Source organism: Microchirus variegatus (genome assembly GCF_963457635.1).
Source record: "Microchirus variegatus genome assembly, chromosome: 19".
In the NCBI taxonomy this organism is placed as follows: domain Eukaryota; kingdom Metazoa; phylum Chordata; class Actinopteri; order Pleuronectiformes; family Soleidae; genus Microchirus; species Microchirus variegatus.
The window spans coordinates 21,939,665-21,955,890 of NC_139820.1; the positions used below are offsets into that span (position 1 = coordinate 21,939,665).

At 45.4% G+C, this 16,226-nt stretch overlaps 1 protein-coding gene across 1 annotated transcript in view; it reads right to left on the reverse strand.

Annotated features, from left to right (window-relative positions):
* Positions 1–7,986, reverse strand: part of fat2 (FAT atypical cadherin 2) — a gene marked incomplete at both ends in the record, with an annotated part of 102,238 nt that extends 94,252 nt beyond the window's left edge. Inside the window, 2 exons of the mRNA XM_083905988.1 lie at positions 2,073–2,384; positions 4,746–7,986. Of these exons, the coding sequence (XP_083762114.1) occupies positions 2,073–2,384; positions 4,746–7,986 (3,553 nt within the window). The remainder of the gene's footprint in view (positions 1–2,072; positions 2,385–4,745) is intronic.
* Positions 7,987–16,226: the final 8,240 nt, after the last annotated feature.

The following is a 16,226-nucleotide window of genomic DNA, read 5'->3' on the forward strand; positions in this document are numbered from 1 at the left end:
TACCCAACACCCACATTGCTCCTCACTGCTCTGAGTTCTAGGAAGCTTTCCAAGTCAATGATGGGTTTAATTCAGAGAGGAATTTCCCCCTGCAGGGTTAATAACCAACATCCATCTTCTGCCTCTTTATCCTCTCAATCTCAGCTGACATTGGGGTAAAAGGCAGTGGGGGGGGGGGGGGGGGGGGTGTCACACCCTGGACAGGTGGACCATTCCAAAAAAAACATTCAATCTCACATTCACAGCTATTGTCAACTCAGTGTCCAATTTGCCTAATCCCCAAATCTGAAGGTCTTTGGAAACCGGACTTGGGCAGAAAGGTCCTCGTTCTAACTGGGTCAAGAACCTGGGTCAAGAACCTGGGTCAAGGAGAACTTAGAGAACCTGGAGAACCCAGAGGACTTGAGAACCAAGAGAACCCAGAGAACCTGGAGAACCCAGAGGACCTGGAGAACCCAGAGATCCTGGAGAAACCAGAGATCCTGGAGAAACCAGAGACCCAGAGAACCTGGAGACCTTAGAGAACCCGGAAAACTTGGAGAACCTGGAGAACCTGGAGAACCTGGAGAATCCAGAGATCCTGGTCACACCCTGGACAGGTGGACCATTCCAAACAAACATTCTGGAGATCCTGGGGAAACCAGATACCCAGAGAACCTGGAGAACTTAGAGAACTTGGAGAACCCAGAGAACCTGGAGTACTTAGAGAACCCAGAGAACCTGGAGAACCCGGAGGACTTGGAGAACCAAGAGAACCCGGAGAACCCAGAGAACCTGACTTTCTCCAGAAACCACCAAAATCTGCAAAACTCTTCCTCACTGTTTTCTCACGCAGAAGCTTCGAAAAGATCATTTCATAAAACTTATATTAACAAAGAGGCTTTTATTGAAGTCTGACTTCATCAGTAAATGGGTCAGAAGTGAACAGATAATAACGACACAGTAAAGTCAGGATCTAATTATCCCGACGTGTTCTCACTCGTCACTAAAAGCTTCAATAACACGTGGTTTTCAAACATCTGTCAAACAGCTGGAGGCTGAAGAACAGATTAACTTCTTTAAAACTGCAGGAGAATCACAGAGAAGTTACCACATCACAGGCGTCTAAATAATATTAATAATAATAATAATAATAATAATAATCTGCTTTTTATGCAAAACTGCTTCATATTGTTGGTTTGAGTTTGAGCGGAAGAAATTATTTAATTTTAGTTGTGATACAGATTATTTTATGGTTCCAACAAAGACTTTTTTTCTTATTATTTTAACCATAAAAGGACCAGAAATGTTCTGTAATTTAGTGCTTTTTACTCCAGAATAACGTTCAATCTGTCAATTATTTATAATTGACTGTGTGTTAAAATAGTCTATTAACGTGTTAAAGGGTCAATAAAGATGTGAATTCTGACTTTAAACTCATAATTCTGACTTTATTCTCATAATTCTTACTTTAAAACTCATAATTCAGACTTTATTCTCATAATTCTGACTTTAAAACTCAGAATTCTGACTTTATTCTCATAATTCTGACTTTATTCTCATAATTCTTACTTTAAAACTCAGAATTCTGACTTTATTCTCATAATTCTGACTTTATTCTCATAATTCTGACTTTAAAACTCGGAATTCTGACTTTATTCTCATAATTCTGACTTTATTCTCATACTTCTTACTTTAAAACTCATAATTCTGATTTTATTCTCATAATTCTGACTTTATTCTCATAATTCTGACTTTAAAACTCGGAATTCTGACTTTATTCTCATAATTCTGACTTTAAAACTTGGAATTCTGACTTTATTCTCATAATTCTGACTTTAAAACTCGGAATTCTGACTTTATTCTCATAATTCTGACTTTAAAACTCGGAATTCTGACTTTAAACTGAGAATTCCGTCTTCAAAACTGAGAATTCTGACTTCATTCTCATAATTCTGACTTTAAACTCAGAATTCTGACTGAGATTCAAAGTCACAAATTGTGAGTTCAAACTTAGAATTCTCAGAATTCAGACTCAGTTTAAAATCATAACTTGTGTGGCTCTAATCCTAAAACAAGACAAGTCACGTTACCTGTTTTGGGATCGACGTCGAAGAACGTGCGATGAGCCTCCAGCATCATGAAGGTCAGCTTCCCGTCGGACGCGGTGTCGCGGTCCTCGGCCTGAACCTGGACCACGGACTTCGCCTTGTCCACGTTCTCCCTGACGGCGGCGAAGTAGACCGGCTGCCGGAGCTCCGGCGCGTTGTCGTTGACGTCCAGGACGTCCAGGAAGACGTGGGTCCAGGAGACCAGAGGCTCCGTCCCCAGGTCGGTGGCGTAGACCGAGAGCCAGTAGTGAGGCGTGGTCTCGCGGTCCAACGTCTCCGTGGTGCGGATCACGCCTGAGACCAGAGGAGAACGTCTGTGTTAGCGTGTTTTACAGATTCTCTGCAGGATCGAGTCGTTCATCACTGTAACTGTAACACGTGTGGTTTAAAAACTCTGAGCCCAAGACCGGACTCAACCATCGTCAGCTGAGAAACACAGAGCGACAAAGTTCTGGAACTCAAGTCCTCACACGAAGACAAATACCACCAGGTCATTATGTTACGTCCGGAATCTCAAAAATACGGGAGAGGATTAGGACCACACAGGAAAAACATGAGTTCTGAGTTTAAACTCAGGATTCTGACGTTAAAACTCAAAAATCTGATTTTAAACTCAGGATTCTGACTTAATTCTCAGAATTCTGACCTTATTCTCAGAATTCTGACTTTAAACTCAGGATTCTGACTTTATTTTCAAAATTCTCACTTAATTCTCAGAATCTTGACTTTATAGAATTCTGACTTTATGGAATTCTGACTTTACACTCAGGATTCTGACTTTATTTTTTAAATGCTGACTTAATTCTCAGAATTCTGACTTTATAGAATTTTGACTTATAAACTCAGAATTCTGACTTTATTCTCAGAATTTTCACTTTAAAACTTAGGATTCTGACTTTATTTTTAAAATTCGGACTTTATGGAATTCTGACTTTACACTCAGGATTCTGACTTTAATTTTTAAATTCTGACTTAATTCTCATAATTCTGACTTTATTCTCAGAATTTTCACTTTAAAACTCAGGATTCTGACTTTATTTTTATAATTCTGACTTTAAATCTCAGAGTTCTGACTTATTTTTAGAATTCTGACTTCATTCTCAGAATTCTGCATTTATAGAATTCTGACTTTAAACTCAGAATTCTAACTTTATTTTTTTTTAAATTCTGACTTTAAAACTCAGAATTCTGACTATTCTCAGTTTTAAAGTCAGAATTCTGAGTTCAAATCAGAATTCTGAGTCTGAAGTCAGAAGTTTTTATTTTTTTTTAACATGGTTTAACAGAAGCCTGGTTTTACCATCGTTTAACGATGAAAGGCTGCTCATAATTCTGAGCTTAAAGTCACAACTCAAATATTATATTCCCGTGTGGCCCTCATCCTCTTCCGTACAAAAACAAATCACTTTCAATCATTTTCAGTGAAAATCCTCCAGCAGCAGTGTAAATATGAGCCTTCGTTCTCCCAGAGGTGACAGCTACAGCTCAAACTCAAACTCAAACTCTGCAGATAGATAGATTTCAGCTCGGCTCTTTTATGACACAGAACTCCACTTGGCCCTGATATTATCTGCGGGTGAACCTGCGGCAGCACGGTGGTGGAATGCTGTGAGGAAACAGTGGGAATTCTCTGTAAAGGACGCAGCGATGAAGCTACAGACAAACTTCCTGCTGTAAAACCAGAGGAAAAACACGTCATAAAACACGTCTCATTCAGGCGTTTGTGGGGTTTTTATGACGCTGTATTTCAGGGAAAATTAAGGAAACTAACTTTCAAATGACTGTTATTAACCTTCGTTATTGGACTGACACAATGTGACGCAATAGAAGTGCATCACACACTTTAGTGTAAACGTAATACTGCATGTTTTATGTATTAGCGACATGGTTTCCAGGTGGTAAAATCTGATTTAAGGCACTATTTTGATGATAGACGACCATTTTTCACCAGAAAACTCAAGTTTGTAAAGCGCTCACGCTCTCGCACCAAAGTCCATAGAGAAAACCAGCGTTTTTAGCTCAGAGCACAACAGGAACACGTGGTTTACCGCGGTCTTATTTTGGTAAATTTGTGAGACTGAATGAAGGATTTCACAAAAATAACATTTTTAAACGTTAAAAGTTGATAAAAACACGTAGCCGTGAGCTAAAAACGCCGATTTTCTACATGGACTTTGGTGCATAAGCGTGAATAGTTTACAAAACGACACTTTCCTGTCATACACGGAGATGAAGTGACAGAGATTATTCTTAAAATATCACAGACTTAAGCTGTCGTGGATTTTCTCCGGTTTAGACATTTGCTAAATGGTTAAAAACTGTGTTTTTTTTGTCCCTCCCTGAATCCCTGCTGACAGTCATGAAGGAAGCGTCAAGCATGTGACAGCTTGTCTGTTGTTAGACACACACACACACACACACACACACACACACACACACACACACACACACACACACACACACACAGACTTATGAGTAAGCGCCTCATAAAACCACTATGAGACTGTTAAAGTTTTACACAACAACATGTCCTCAAAAAGTCTTATTATTAGCTATTAGCTCGTTTTATTAGCGCGACTCGTCTTAACTGTTGCCCTCGAGATCATTTTTGATTTCTTTACGATAAAAAAAGAGCCAAATCCCTGTGTTTCTCACCTGTCTCTTCATCGATGGTGAAAACCCCGAGACCAGAGCCGTCGTGGATGTGGTACCGCACCACTCCGTCCCTGCCGGCGTCCTTGTCCGAGGCCGTTAGCGTGACCACGGCCGTGCCCACGGCCGCGTCCTCCATCGCGCCGGCCTCGTACACGAACTCGGAGAACGCGGGCCGGTGCAGGTTCTCGTTGACGTCCAGGACCTGGATCTCCACGAAGCAGGACGAGGAGAGGGATCGGGGGAGGCCGTGGTCCACGGCTCGCACCGTGAGGTTGTACGACGGCCGCCGCTCAAAGTCCAGCTCCCTCTCCAGGGTCAGGGCGCCGGTGGAGGCGTCCAGGTGGAAGATCCCGCTCTCCGTGTTCTTGAGGTTGTACGTGACGAGGCCTCCGCTGCCCAGGTCCAGATCGACGCTCTCCACCCAGACCAGGAGCGTTCCGACGGGAACGTCTTCGGGGACTTTGATTCTGTAGACCTTGGGTATGAACTTGGGCGGGTGGTCGTTGACGTCCTGCAAAACGACCACGAGGTCGACGGTGGAGAAGAGCCGTGGCTCGAGTTTGGCCTGGTCTCTGGCTTCGATCCTCAGGTCGTGCCTGGGCGAGGTTTCCCGATCCAGATGCTGCCTCACCGCGACCTCGCCGGTCAGGCCGTCGATCCCGAACACGTCCGTCGACGTCAGCAGGGAGTACCGGACGTTGCCGTTCGCCTCTGCGTCCGGATCCGTCGCGCGGGCCGTGAAAACGACCGAGTCCACTTCTACGTTTTCCAGCACGTGGATCACGTACCTGCTCTGGTCGAACGCTGGCGCGTTGTCGTTGACGTCCGCCACGTTCACCGCGACAAACTTCCACGCGGACGCCTGCGGGATTCCCAGGTCGTAAACGGTGACGTTCAGGATGTAAAACTCCTTGGTTTCTCGGTCCAGCGGGCAAACCAACGTCAGGTCGCCGGAGAACGTGTCGACGCGGAAGCAGCCGTCTTCGTTCCCGCTCGATATGACGTACGCCAACTTGCTGTTGAACCCGGTGTCTTTGTCGGTCGCCTTGAACTGGAGAACGGTGGCGTTGAGCGGATGATCCTCGGTGAGGTCGATGGAGCTCGGAACGCTCGGGTCAAACTTGGGAGAGTGGCGGTTGGTGATGTGGACGTCGGAGAACATCTCTTCCTCCTGATTCACTAAAACCGGTTTAATGGACTCGATGAGTTTGTCCGTGAGCCGTTTGAAAATGCCCGTTTCCTCGCAACGCAGCGTCGCCTCGTCGCCTCTGTGGGTGACGGTGATCCTGATGACCGACGCCTCGGAGCGGTGCTTTCCGTCCGTGGCCACGACGCTCAACGTGAACGAACCGGCGCCCGGCGGGATGGGCTGTTTCAGGGTGACAGCGCCTGACGCCGCGTCGATCGCAAACACCTGGAACTCGTTGCCCGACTCGATGACGTACGTCAGCTGCTGCAGCTCGTCCAGATCCACCGCCGACAGCTCGCAGATCACGTGACCCACGGGTAAATCCTGAGGCACGGTGGAGTTGCAGCCCACCCGCTCGAAGAGAGGCGCGTTGTCGTTGGCGTTGTTCAGCGTGATCGTCACCGCGCAGTCGTTGACCTGACTGAACGGGACGCCGCTGTCCGACGCCCAGACTGTCAGGTGGTAGCGTCTTTTCATGAGCTCGTAGTCCAGGTGTTCGGAGGTGGAGATGACGCCGGTGAACGCGTCGATCGCGAACGGTACAGCGCCGGCGTTGGCGATGGCGTACGTCACAAAGCCGTTTTTGCCCTTGTCTCTGTCCGCGGCGGACACTCTGAGAACGCTGCTGCCGACCGGCGAGTTCTCGTCCAGCGTGGTCTGATACGACGTCTGCGCGAACTGCGGGCTGTTGTCGTTCTCGTCCGCGATCTCGACCACGACGCGCGCCTCGGCGCCGCCTCGATTGGCCACGACGTCAAACTCGTAGCGCTTCTTCCTCTCGTAATCGAACGCCTCCGTTGTCACGACGATCCCCGTTTTGGGGCTTATTTTGAATTTGCTGCCGTCGCGGTTGTCTTTGATGCTAAAGGTGACGTCGTACGGAACCGAGGCCACGGAAACCTTCAGCACGTGAGAGTTGGGAGGCAAAAACTCACTCAGCGCGACGACGTAGGTGTCCTCCAAAAATGTCAACGAGCTGTAACGATAGGCCGGAATGTGGATTTGCGTAATTGGAGAGACTAAAGCCGGGGAGCCCCACTCTTTAGCCTGAAGTGAGAGATCCAGCCCAGAAGGAGTCTGAGACGGGATAATCCTCTTTGTTGAGATCACTTGGAAGTCACTGCCCTGCACTCCTAAGGGGATTATCTCAAAAAACTTGTGAGGATCCCCTCCAACGATATTAAGGGATTTGACCGGCTTAACTCCACCCTCCACGTGGACATCGATAGCCACTTTGCCGTCCGAGGACACTGTCGGCTTGTGGGGAGATGCGATGACCAGCGAACCCTTTGATGCCTTTCGTACGTTCACCGAGACCCTGGCGACGTTGCCGAACTTCTGCACGCCGGATATTTTCTTGGTCCTGTCCTCGGCTAGCACCGTGAGCTCGTATTTGTCCGAGCGAGTCCGGTTGAGCTTCCGGACGAGGCTGACGGTGCCGCTGAATGGGTCGACGGCGAACGGGTGACCTCTGCTGGTGAAGGAGTAGTAGAACTGGGCGTTGCTGCCCACGTCGGCGTCGGTGGCGCTGACCCTGACCACGCTGGACTTGAGCGGCGCGTCCTCGGCGATGGCGACGCTGTACGAAGCCGGATAGAAAAGAGGCTTCAGGTCGTTGGTGTCGAGCACCTGGACGGAAACCTTTGTCTTTGCCGTGAAGTCAGAAGTGCTTTCCGTCGCCTCCACGGTCAGAGTGTAAGTGTCTCTGACCTCTCGGTTCAGGAGCGCGGAGTTGCTGCTGCGAGTTTTAATCCTCAGGAAGCAGAAGTCGCCGACTTTGACCGCCTCGGCCTGGAAGAGCTCGTCTTCGTCGCCCTGCACGATGTTGTACTCGATCTCCCAGAAGAGGTCGGTCGCCGCTTCGACGCCCATCATCACCGGCGTCTCGGCGTACGTCCGCGGCGCCGAGTTCTCGTTGATGGTGACGTTGTAGAGGTGGTGCGTGAACCTCAGCGGCGAGCTGTCCTTCCCTTTGCCGACGCTGCCGTGACAGCGCGACGCGTGCAGGAGAACGGCCGCCAGAGCGAGGAGGGTCGTTCCCGAGGCGGCCATCTTTAATTAACCCGTCCACGAAAAAGATCCTCAGACCTGCGGAAAGTAAGGAAGATGAACGTAAGTGACGTAGCAGAATTATAGAGATTAAGAAAAACAGTTCATACAATGAGAATCTGCCTAGTTAGGTTGGGGTGAAAGGGGAACAGAGGAGTTGCATTAAGTTCCTTTTATGAATTGTATTAGTAATATTTTTCAATTCAACAAAATTCAAAAGTCCTGATTTTCTGAGTAATTTGATTTTTTTTTTTTTTGATGAATTATTTTTTCTGTTTTTCTGTCAAATGTTATTTCAGTTTTTCGTGCAATTTTTTTTTCTGTTTTTCGTGAATTTTTTTTTCAGTTTTTCTGTCTAATTATTTTTCTGTGTTTCTGTCTAAATTTTGTTCCTGTTTTTCGGAGTTATTTTTTTTCAGTTTTTCGTGTGAATTTTTTTTCCTGTTTTTCTGAGTAATTTTTTTTCCAAACCAACAAAAAAATTACTCCGAAAAACAGGAACAAAATTTGAAATTTCGTTCGTTGGTAACTTGAATTTCCTGGAGTCTTTCTGACACAAAATGACACAAACAGCCCAGAGGACGTCTGGTGCAAGACGTCCAAGTCGTGTCCCGACTCGCTTCGAGCATAAAGAAAGGAAACTCATTGTCCCAGGATCAGAGTGTCATTAGCCTCGCAGCCTTTGTCAGACAGGTGGCAGCGCTAACCCCGCTAACCCCCGCCCCGTAATTATCCCTGCGGTGTCCAAATACCAGCAACAAGGCATCATCCAAAACTGTTACTGCTGAGCCTTTACCAGTCTGAGTCGGTGAGAGAGAGGGATTTGTAGTTTAATGACACCGCGATCGGTGGGCGGTTCAGTCCTGATCGCTGCTGTGTGATGTCGAAACTGCGGCGTCTATTTACAAAAAAAGAACCTCAGACTTGTCCAAACGTGCGGCGCAATTTGTTTAAAATAGAACAAACACTCGGGCGAATCTGATGAAGATCATCGAAATTAAGTCGACCGCATCGATTATTACAGCGTACAGCGATACTGGATATGAAAGAGGTTTCTTTTGTTAATCTGTGCTTTACTTAAAACAATCTTTCCAAACAGGAAGAGTCCTGAGTGAATGAGTGAGTGAATGAATGAATGGTCAGACATTGAGACTTGGAAAAATTCCAGAGAAACTAATCTTTTCATCTTTCCCACTTTCGTTTTTTAAACAGAAAGTCAAAACAAAAACGCATTTGAATGCAATCTACGTGGTGATCTGCGTTCAGTGCTGACAGAGTATGCTCATGCTCACTGGAAATGAACAAAAGAGTCATTGGCAATACATTTCTATGAGCCGCCATGTTGGCAGGCAAATGAACCGGTGACCGGTGCTGGATTTACACCTGTCAGAGTTCACCGTCGCTTTAAATCCAAGATTGACCGAATTATTCCAAATCTTCAACTTCCCGATTAGCTTCCCTTCATTTTTTATGCAAGGAGAGTCACAGAATGTTTGCAAGAAACTAAGTGGACAAATGATCAACTCTGGAGTTTTACCAGCTCAAGAAAGTGTCGGATTAGCCCGATGTTAGCATTAGCAACGGGCATCGTAACGCAAACCCTCGATAAATCTTGTCCGAGTCCGTGATTTACCGAGAGTTAACTTGTGTTTGCTCTTCCTCGGCTCACCGTGAGCATGTTTCATCGCAGTGTCGGGTTACCAAGGGTCCTTGAAGGTTTGTTTATCATTTTCAAGGCCCTTGAAGTGTTTTGACCTGGGTCATTGAAAGTGCTTGAATTTAGCGCATCAACAGAAACACACACACAAATCCCACCCCCCCAAAAAAACAACAACAGGAGAGAAAACACCAGCGTATTTAATCACGGAAGTGCCTCGGGCCTGCGGGGGGTGCTGTCGTGCAGCCGTTATGATACGCTGAGACGACTGAATTCTTCTCTTTTTTTTTTTTTTCTTAAATTAAAAGACCTGGTCGTCGTGTCACAGAGACTCAGGAATAATGTTCATATAACAAACTGAACTCACCAACAACAACAGTACAGACAAAATATTTGCATTAAAAATATATATTTTGCAGACTGCAAATCATGTTTATGTTTTGAAATCATGTTTTGGCGTCATGTGGCGCCACCTACCGCCGTCTACCAATCATTGCAGTCAGTAGAGTCACAGCTGCCGAGCAACCACGGGTTGCCAGTTAGGTCAGAAAACAAAACCTAAAAGTAATTTTGAATTTGAATGTATGGCCTCAGCTCCAGATTTGAGAAGACGCCTCGAGGAGCATCGGTGGCCTCAAATATTTCACGCTCTTTAGTGAAATACAAAACGTGGAAACACTGAGCCGACATGGAGCCGCGTGGACACAGTTTCACGGACATCGCTGCAGGGAAGAACGCTCTGCCCTTCACTTCCTCTCTGACAGCTCGTCCGCGGCTAAAAGCAAAATCAACAAAACACAACAAACTCCGGGGCAGAGACTCTGCTCTTTGAGATGAAAACATCTGTCAGGGTTTTTTTTTTTCTAAAACCATTTAGAGCCCATTGTTGGTCCATGAAGAGACTTCATTCTGTGTCTACATTTAAAACACCAGCGTCAGACGAGGCCTCACGGTTTATTATGAGGGTTTTCACACACACACACACACACACAGAGCAGGGTCTGCGTCTGCAGGTCGACTGGCGCTGCCGGTGTCAGAGTCAGTGGAGGGTGACAGGTGTGTTATCTCCACTCTCCTGGTGACAGATAATCAGATTACCACAGTCCGGGTCCACTGTTTGGGTTTGGGGAGTAATTTAAGAGAATCCTGACAAAATTTTTCCCACATTTTTCCCTGCAGTGTCGTTTTACTATCGCCGAACACATCTGCAACGGTTTGTTCACGTTGTTTGGTCCGGGGTTCTACTTTACTTAGGCTTCCCAAACTTGTGGGTGCGCCCCCTAGAGGGTATATGACACATTCAGAAACTTTCAAGGAACTCATTAAATGTGGACAACTTTTGGCAAATCACGGACTCAGACTAGATTTACCTGGAGTTAGATTATGGAGTTATAATTCAGAAAGCACATTAAATATTTAAATGTATAGATTTTGGGGACTCATGGGAACTTGGCTTGTAACCAGAGGGTTGTTAGTTTGATTTCCCCCGCCAATCAAGGGCACTGTTTGGGTTTGGGAAGTGATTTAAGAGAATCTTGCCAACATTTTTTCCCACATTTTTCCCCGCAGTGTCGTTTTACTATCGCCGAAAAACATCTGCAACGTTCTATTTTAGACTTAGGCTTCCCAAACTTGTGGGTGCGCCCCCTAGAGGGTATATGACACATTCACAAACTTTCAAGGATTTCCAGGAGCCCTGGGACTCCTTGAAAGCACAAGTCACAACTCATTAAACGTGGACAACTTTTGGCAAATCAAGGACTCAGACTAGATTTACCTAGAGTTAGATTATGGAGTTATAACACAGAATGCGCATTAAATATTTAAATGTATAGATATTGGGGACTCATGGGAACTTGGCTTGTTGCTGGTTCAAGTCCCAACCACGTCAAGGGCAGCGGTACCCCTTGAGCAAGGCACCCAATCCCGATTGCTCATTGTCGATCCCAGACGAACGGAAGGATAAAAGCGTCCTGTGACACCGGGCAGAGTAAATAAATAAATAAATAAATAAATAAATAAAACCACAAAACAAACTTTGCGACGACAAATAGCCTCGAACCACGTTTTCCCAATTTCACGACTCAAAGGAGGAAACGCCTTCAGGCGCGTCGCGTGTTCACGTCGTGACGTAACGAGGCCAAAAAGACAAATCTGATGAATTATAATAAATAAAGCTATAATAAAACACTCTGTCACAGACGGAAATGAGTCCCGCAAATCAGCAGCGGGAGCCTCGACGTCCTCAGCAGAACTCAGATCAAGAGTCGTGACTGTAATCGTGATGCTGCGCGACTCGTTTCCTTTTCTTTAAACGTTTAACCGCAGCTGATTTTTAATTTGTTCTCTTTTTCCTTTTTCCTCGTCGTTGTAAAAACAGACGCGAAAACTCAAGTGAACCTGAGTTTGACACTGAAAAGGTTTAAAATGTTTCTGTTCAAACATCCAGAGCCGCAGGGCAGTAACTACAGGCCTCACACACACACACACACACACACACACCGGCCTGCACACACACGTTCAGCTCCAGCGTTCCTGGCTCACGTTTCACCACCGTCACAAACCCTGAAACTGCAGAACTGAACACAAACATCACTTCCTCTGCGCCGCGCGCCCGCGCGAGTAAAGCAGAGCACAGTTTAGGTTATCGCTTCTATGAGGTGTCGACACAGTCAGTCATGAAAATGTGTAAAATGTCTCCAGTAACTTTAGAGCAAGTTTCCCTGCAGGTTTTTTGGTGTTTTGCAAAACTTGCTCACTCTCCCGCACCAAACCCCATAGAGAAAATCGGCGATTTTAACATCACAGCACACAGGAGTTCGCAGGAGTCGTTGATCCACTGCTGCCTCCATCACAAGCTCAAATGCATCATTTTGGAATTTTCGGCTTTTAAAATACTCAGTTCAGATTTACTTCAGTGACACAAAGTGGCCACACGAGGCAGCAGCAGACCAGCAGCTCCTGTGTCCATGTGAGCTAAAATCGCTGGTTTTCTCTATGGGGTTTGGTGTGGGAGAGAAGCAAAATCATGCAGTAAACATATTTTTAAGCGAGTATAGACTTTATTGATGTGGAAATTTGATCAAATTGGATTCCATGCCAGCTTCTCTCCATCATTCTCTTGTGTAAATCCTTGTATAAACAGACAAAGCAGCGATGACGCTGATAGTGAATGGTAGCTGTTTATCGCTGTCACATTCTTGTCTTTATTACCGTCTCAAATCACCGCCGATCTAATGTTTGTTTAGCGGAGCGCTCGCTAACCACACGGAACACTGACAAAAGTGACTCCTCTCCACTTCCTGTGGAGTGCGCGGCGGCGGCGGCGGCGACTATTGCAACACGGGACAAGTTGGATCACGGATCCGTGAACTTGTAGCTGCCAATCGAGGAGTTTAAAGATGACAGAGCAGGAATGTGGTTTGATCTGAAAAGAGCCGAGAGCTGAGTGCAGGTCCACACACACACACACACACACACACACACACACACACACACACACACACACACACTTAACTCTTAAAAATGTATTTGTTGTATAAGAATAACAACTACAAAGAAATATAACATAATTTTATATGAAATCCCCCCAAAAAACTGGCAAAAATTGTTTTGGCAGGAAGTAGCGTTGTTTAGACAGGAAGTAGCGTTGTTTAGAGAAGAAATAGCTTTGTTTAGACCGGAAGTAGCTTTGTTTACACAGGAACTAGCTTTGTTTACACAGGAAGTAGCTTTGTTTAGACAGGAAGTAGTGTTGTTTAGACAGGAAGTAGCTTTGTTTAGACAGGAAGTAGTGTTGTTTAGACAGGAAGTAGCTTTGTTTAGACAGGAAGTAGTGTTGTTTCGACAGGAAGTAGCTTTGTTTCAACAGGAAGTAGCCACCACCATTACCCTTTTTGTTCTGCATGTTTGCAAAATGTACTAGGAAAAATGTGGAAACTAAACTAAAAATAAAATAAAAATGTGTCTTTTATCTTGTAGAGTTAACTGATAAACGTGTATTTTGTTTTATAATAACAACTTTTTTTTTTAACCAAGCCATTAATTTAACACTAAAACTTAAAAAAAAAAAAAAAACTCTAATAAAGCTTACTAAAAACAACACAACAAACAACTAAAAACTGATTAAAACTAACTTATTTCAAAAAACTTCAAGTCAAAACTAAATAAACCATTATTTTGAGTTATTAAAACCTTGACACACACAGGTTTGGACACATTGGTGCAGGACCAACAGCAGACGGTGGTCGTGTAAAGGAATTAAAAAGGATTTTAATCCGTCACCGCGAACCTTCTCTCCACTTCTGCATTCATTTCCTGGTTGTTGTGAAGCGATTACACAAGAAGAAGAAGAAGAGGAAATTAAACGTAATCACAGTGAATTCCTCTATCAAAGGGTTTAATGAAAGTCAGAAGAACAACCTGAGAAAAAACCTTTTCTTAATTAAGAAACACTCGACTCAGAGCTGTGTCATCATCACATCTGTAATAATGAATAAAAAACAATAAATGAGCCACAGGTCGGCTGCTCATGTAACTCGAAGAAGGCAATTTGTCATGAAACCACAGTGGAGACGCAGCTGCCGTCTGCTCGAGCTGCAGCTGATCTGGGATCCTGGATTGACCTGGTGTTGATGAGAAGATCCATCGTTTTATCAGACCACACAACAACACCGCACCACCACCACCCACAAGACCTCCAACCAACACACAACCGGGCACACGAGTCAGCAACCCCAACCCTAACCCCAACCCTAACCCTAACCCTAATCCAATACGATCTGAAGACCAGCAACAAATCCACACAAGTCCTGAAGCTCTTCATCTACTAAACATCTGATGTCCTCAAATAAGCCACATGGACAATCCATGGACAAGTGGATAGGCAACTTGGCTTGTAACCAGAGGGTTGTCCGGAGGGTTGAGATACCCCTGAGCAAGGTACCCAACCCCCATCACTCACCGGGTGCTGCTCACGGCTCCTAATTCTAGGAATTCTAGGGATAAATTACAGAGAAGGAATTTCCCTCAGGGGATTAATGAAAGCACAACATATTCAGAGAAAGTCCACCCTCAGCCGAGGAGGAGACCAGATCAGGCCCAACCACAGTGGTCCTCAACACGAGAAGAAGGAAACCATGAGTTCAAGAGTTCCGTTTAGACCGAACTAGTCAAAATACAGCACAACCGCACACGGCGTCAACTCGTGTTACAATGCTTTTCACATTTTTACGCCGATGAGTCTAAAGAATCTGAAGATCCAGAGTCTGGAAGAGCTGGTGGAGATGTTTCCTTCATCAGATCACGTCTCAGAGCTGCTGGGTCAGACCTGGTAACCGTGGCTGATACAGGGTTGAGGTAATATTTATGTGGGTCCCTGCAGAAGAACCTGGTCTAAAGAAGCACTGGTCAGGGAAATGGGGGAGGTGGAGGTTTGTCTACAGGATGCTGAGGTTCCATCCTGGTACGGTTCGGTTTGGAACGGTCCTGGTTCAGGACAGGACATCCCGAAGTTCTTTGTCTCAACAACACGTCAAACTTTGTGTAAGAAGAAGAAGAAGAAGAAGAAGAAGAAGGAGAAGAAGGAGAAGGTAGCAAATGTCAAATCCAAACTGGATAATGTCAGGCTTACATGGGTTTGTGTTCATGGGTTCATGCTAATCCCCTTTAATCCCGACAGTCTGTGAGCTGCGAGGTTTTCCATTCGATCAGTCGTCACCGTGTGAGTTCTTAACGTTTAAAGTTTGACTTCTTAATATATTCTCATTCTGTGAGTCCGGAAACCAAAGCCCATTGATTTGCATCGGATCGTTAGCGCGCAGCGGCGGCGGCGGAGCTGTGACACGGAGCCTCCGGAGGATCTGAACTCAGGCGGCGTCCGTCGATACAGATAACGCAACGCAGCGATTATTCACGGATTGATTTTCAAAAGTTCACGACATAATTAAAGCTCTGAAAACTGAGGTTCTCAACTTTCTGTTTTTTTTAAAGTAAGTCGTCGACCCTGATTCCACACAAACTTCTCTGCAGACGTGGGAACCCGGGGGAACATAACCCAGCACTTAGTTCGTACTCCTGTTATTAAATTTGCCGTGACGACTCTTTTGTGGCTTTAACGCCATCTGCACACCTGAGCAATCATCACGCTGCATCATCAGCGTCTTCATGTATCACACCTGTCAGGTGGAGGAGGGATCGTCTGGGCGCTCAGATAAAGATTTCAACACATTCAGGAACAAAATATGAGACAAAAACGGGCGCAGAACCCATTAAATACCTAAATATTTCAATGTTTGAAGCAAATCAAGCGATTCCGACCATTATTTCCTGCATTTGTTGTCCAAAAATCCCCAAACACTTTGTCTTTCATATTCAAAAACCTTTAATATGAACCTGATGCATTCGCACAGTGAGAATCCTGTGTTACAATCTGCAGTTTCACCCCTAAATGTCACTAATTTTAACACAGTAAACTTTAACAAGTCATTACAAAAAGAGAGCGCCTCCTGGTGGCGGCCGACTCCTCCGATTATCGATCGTAGCAAGTTTGGCTGCGATCGGACTTTCTATCGCTACGCTATAACGG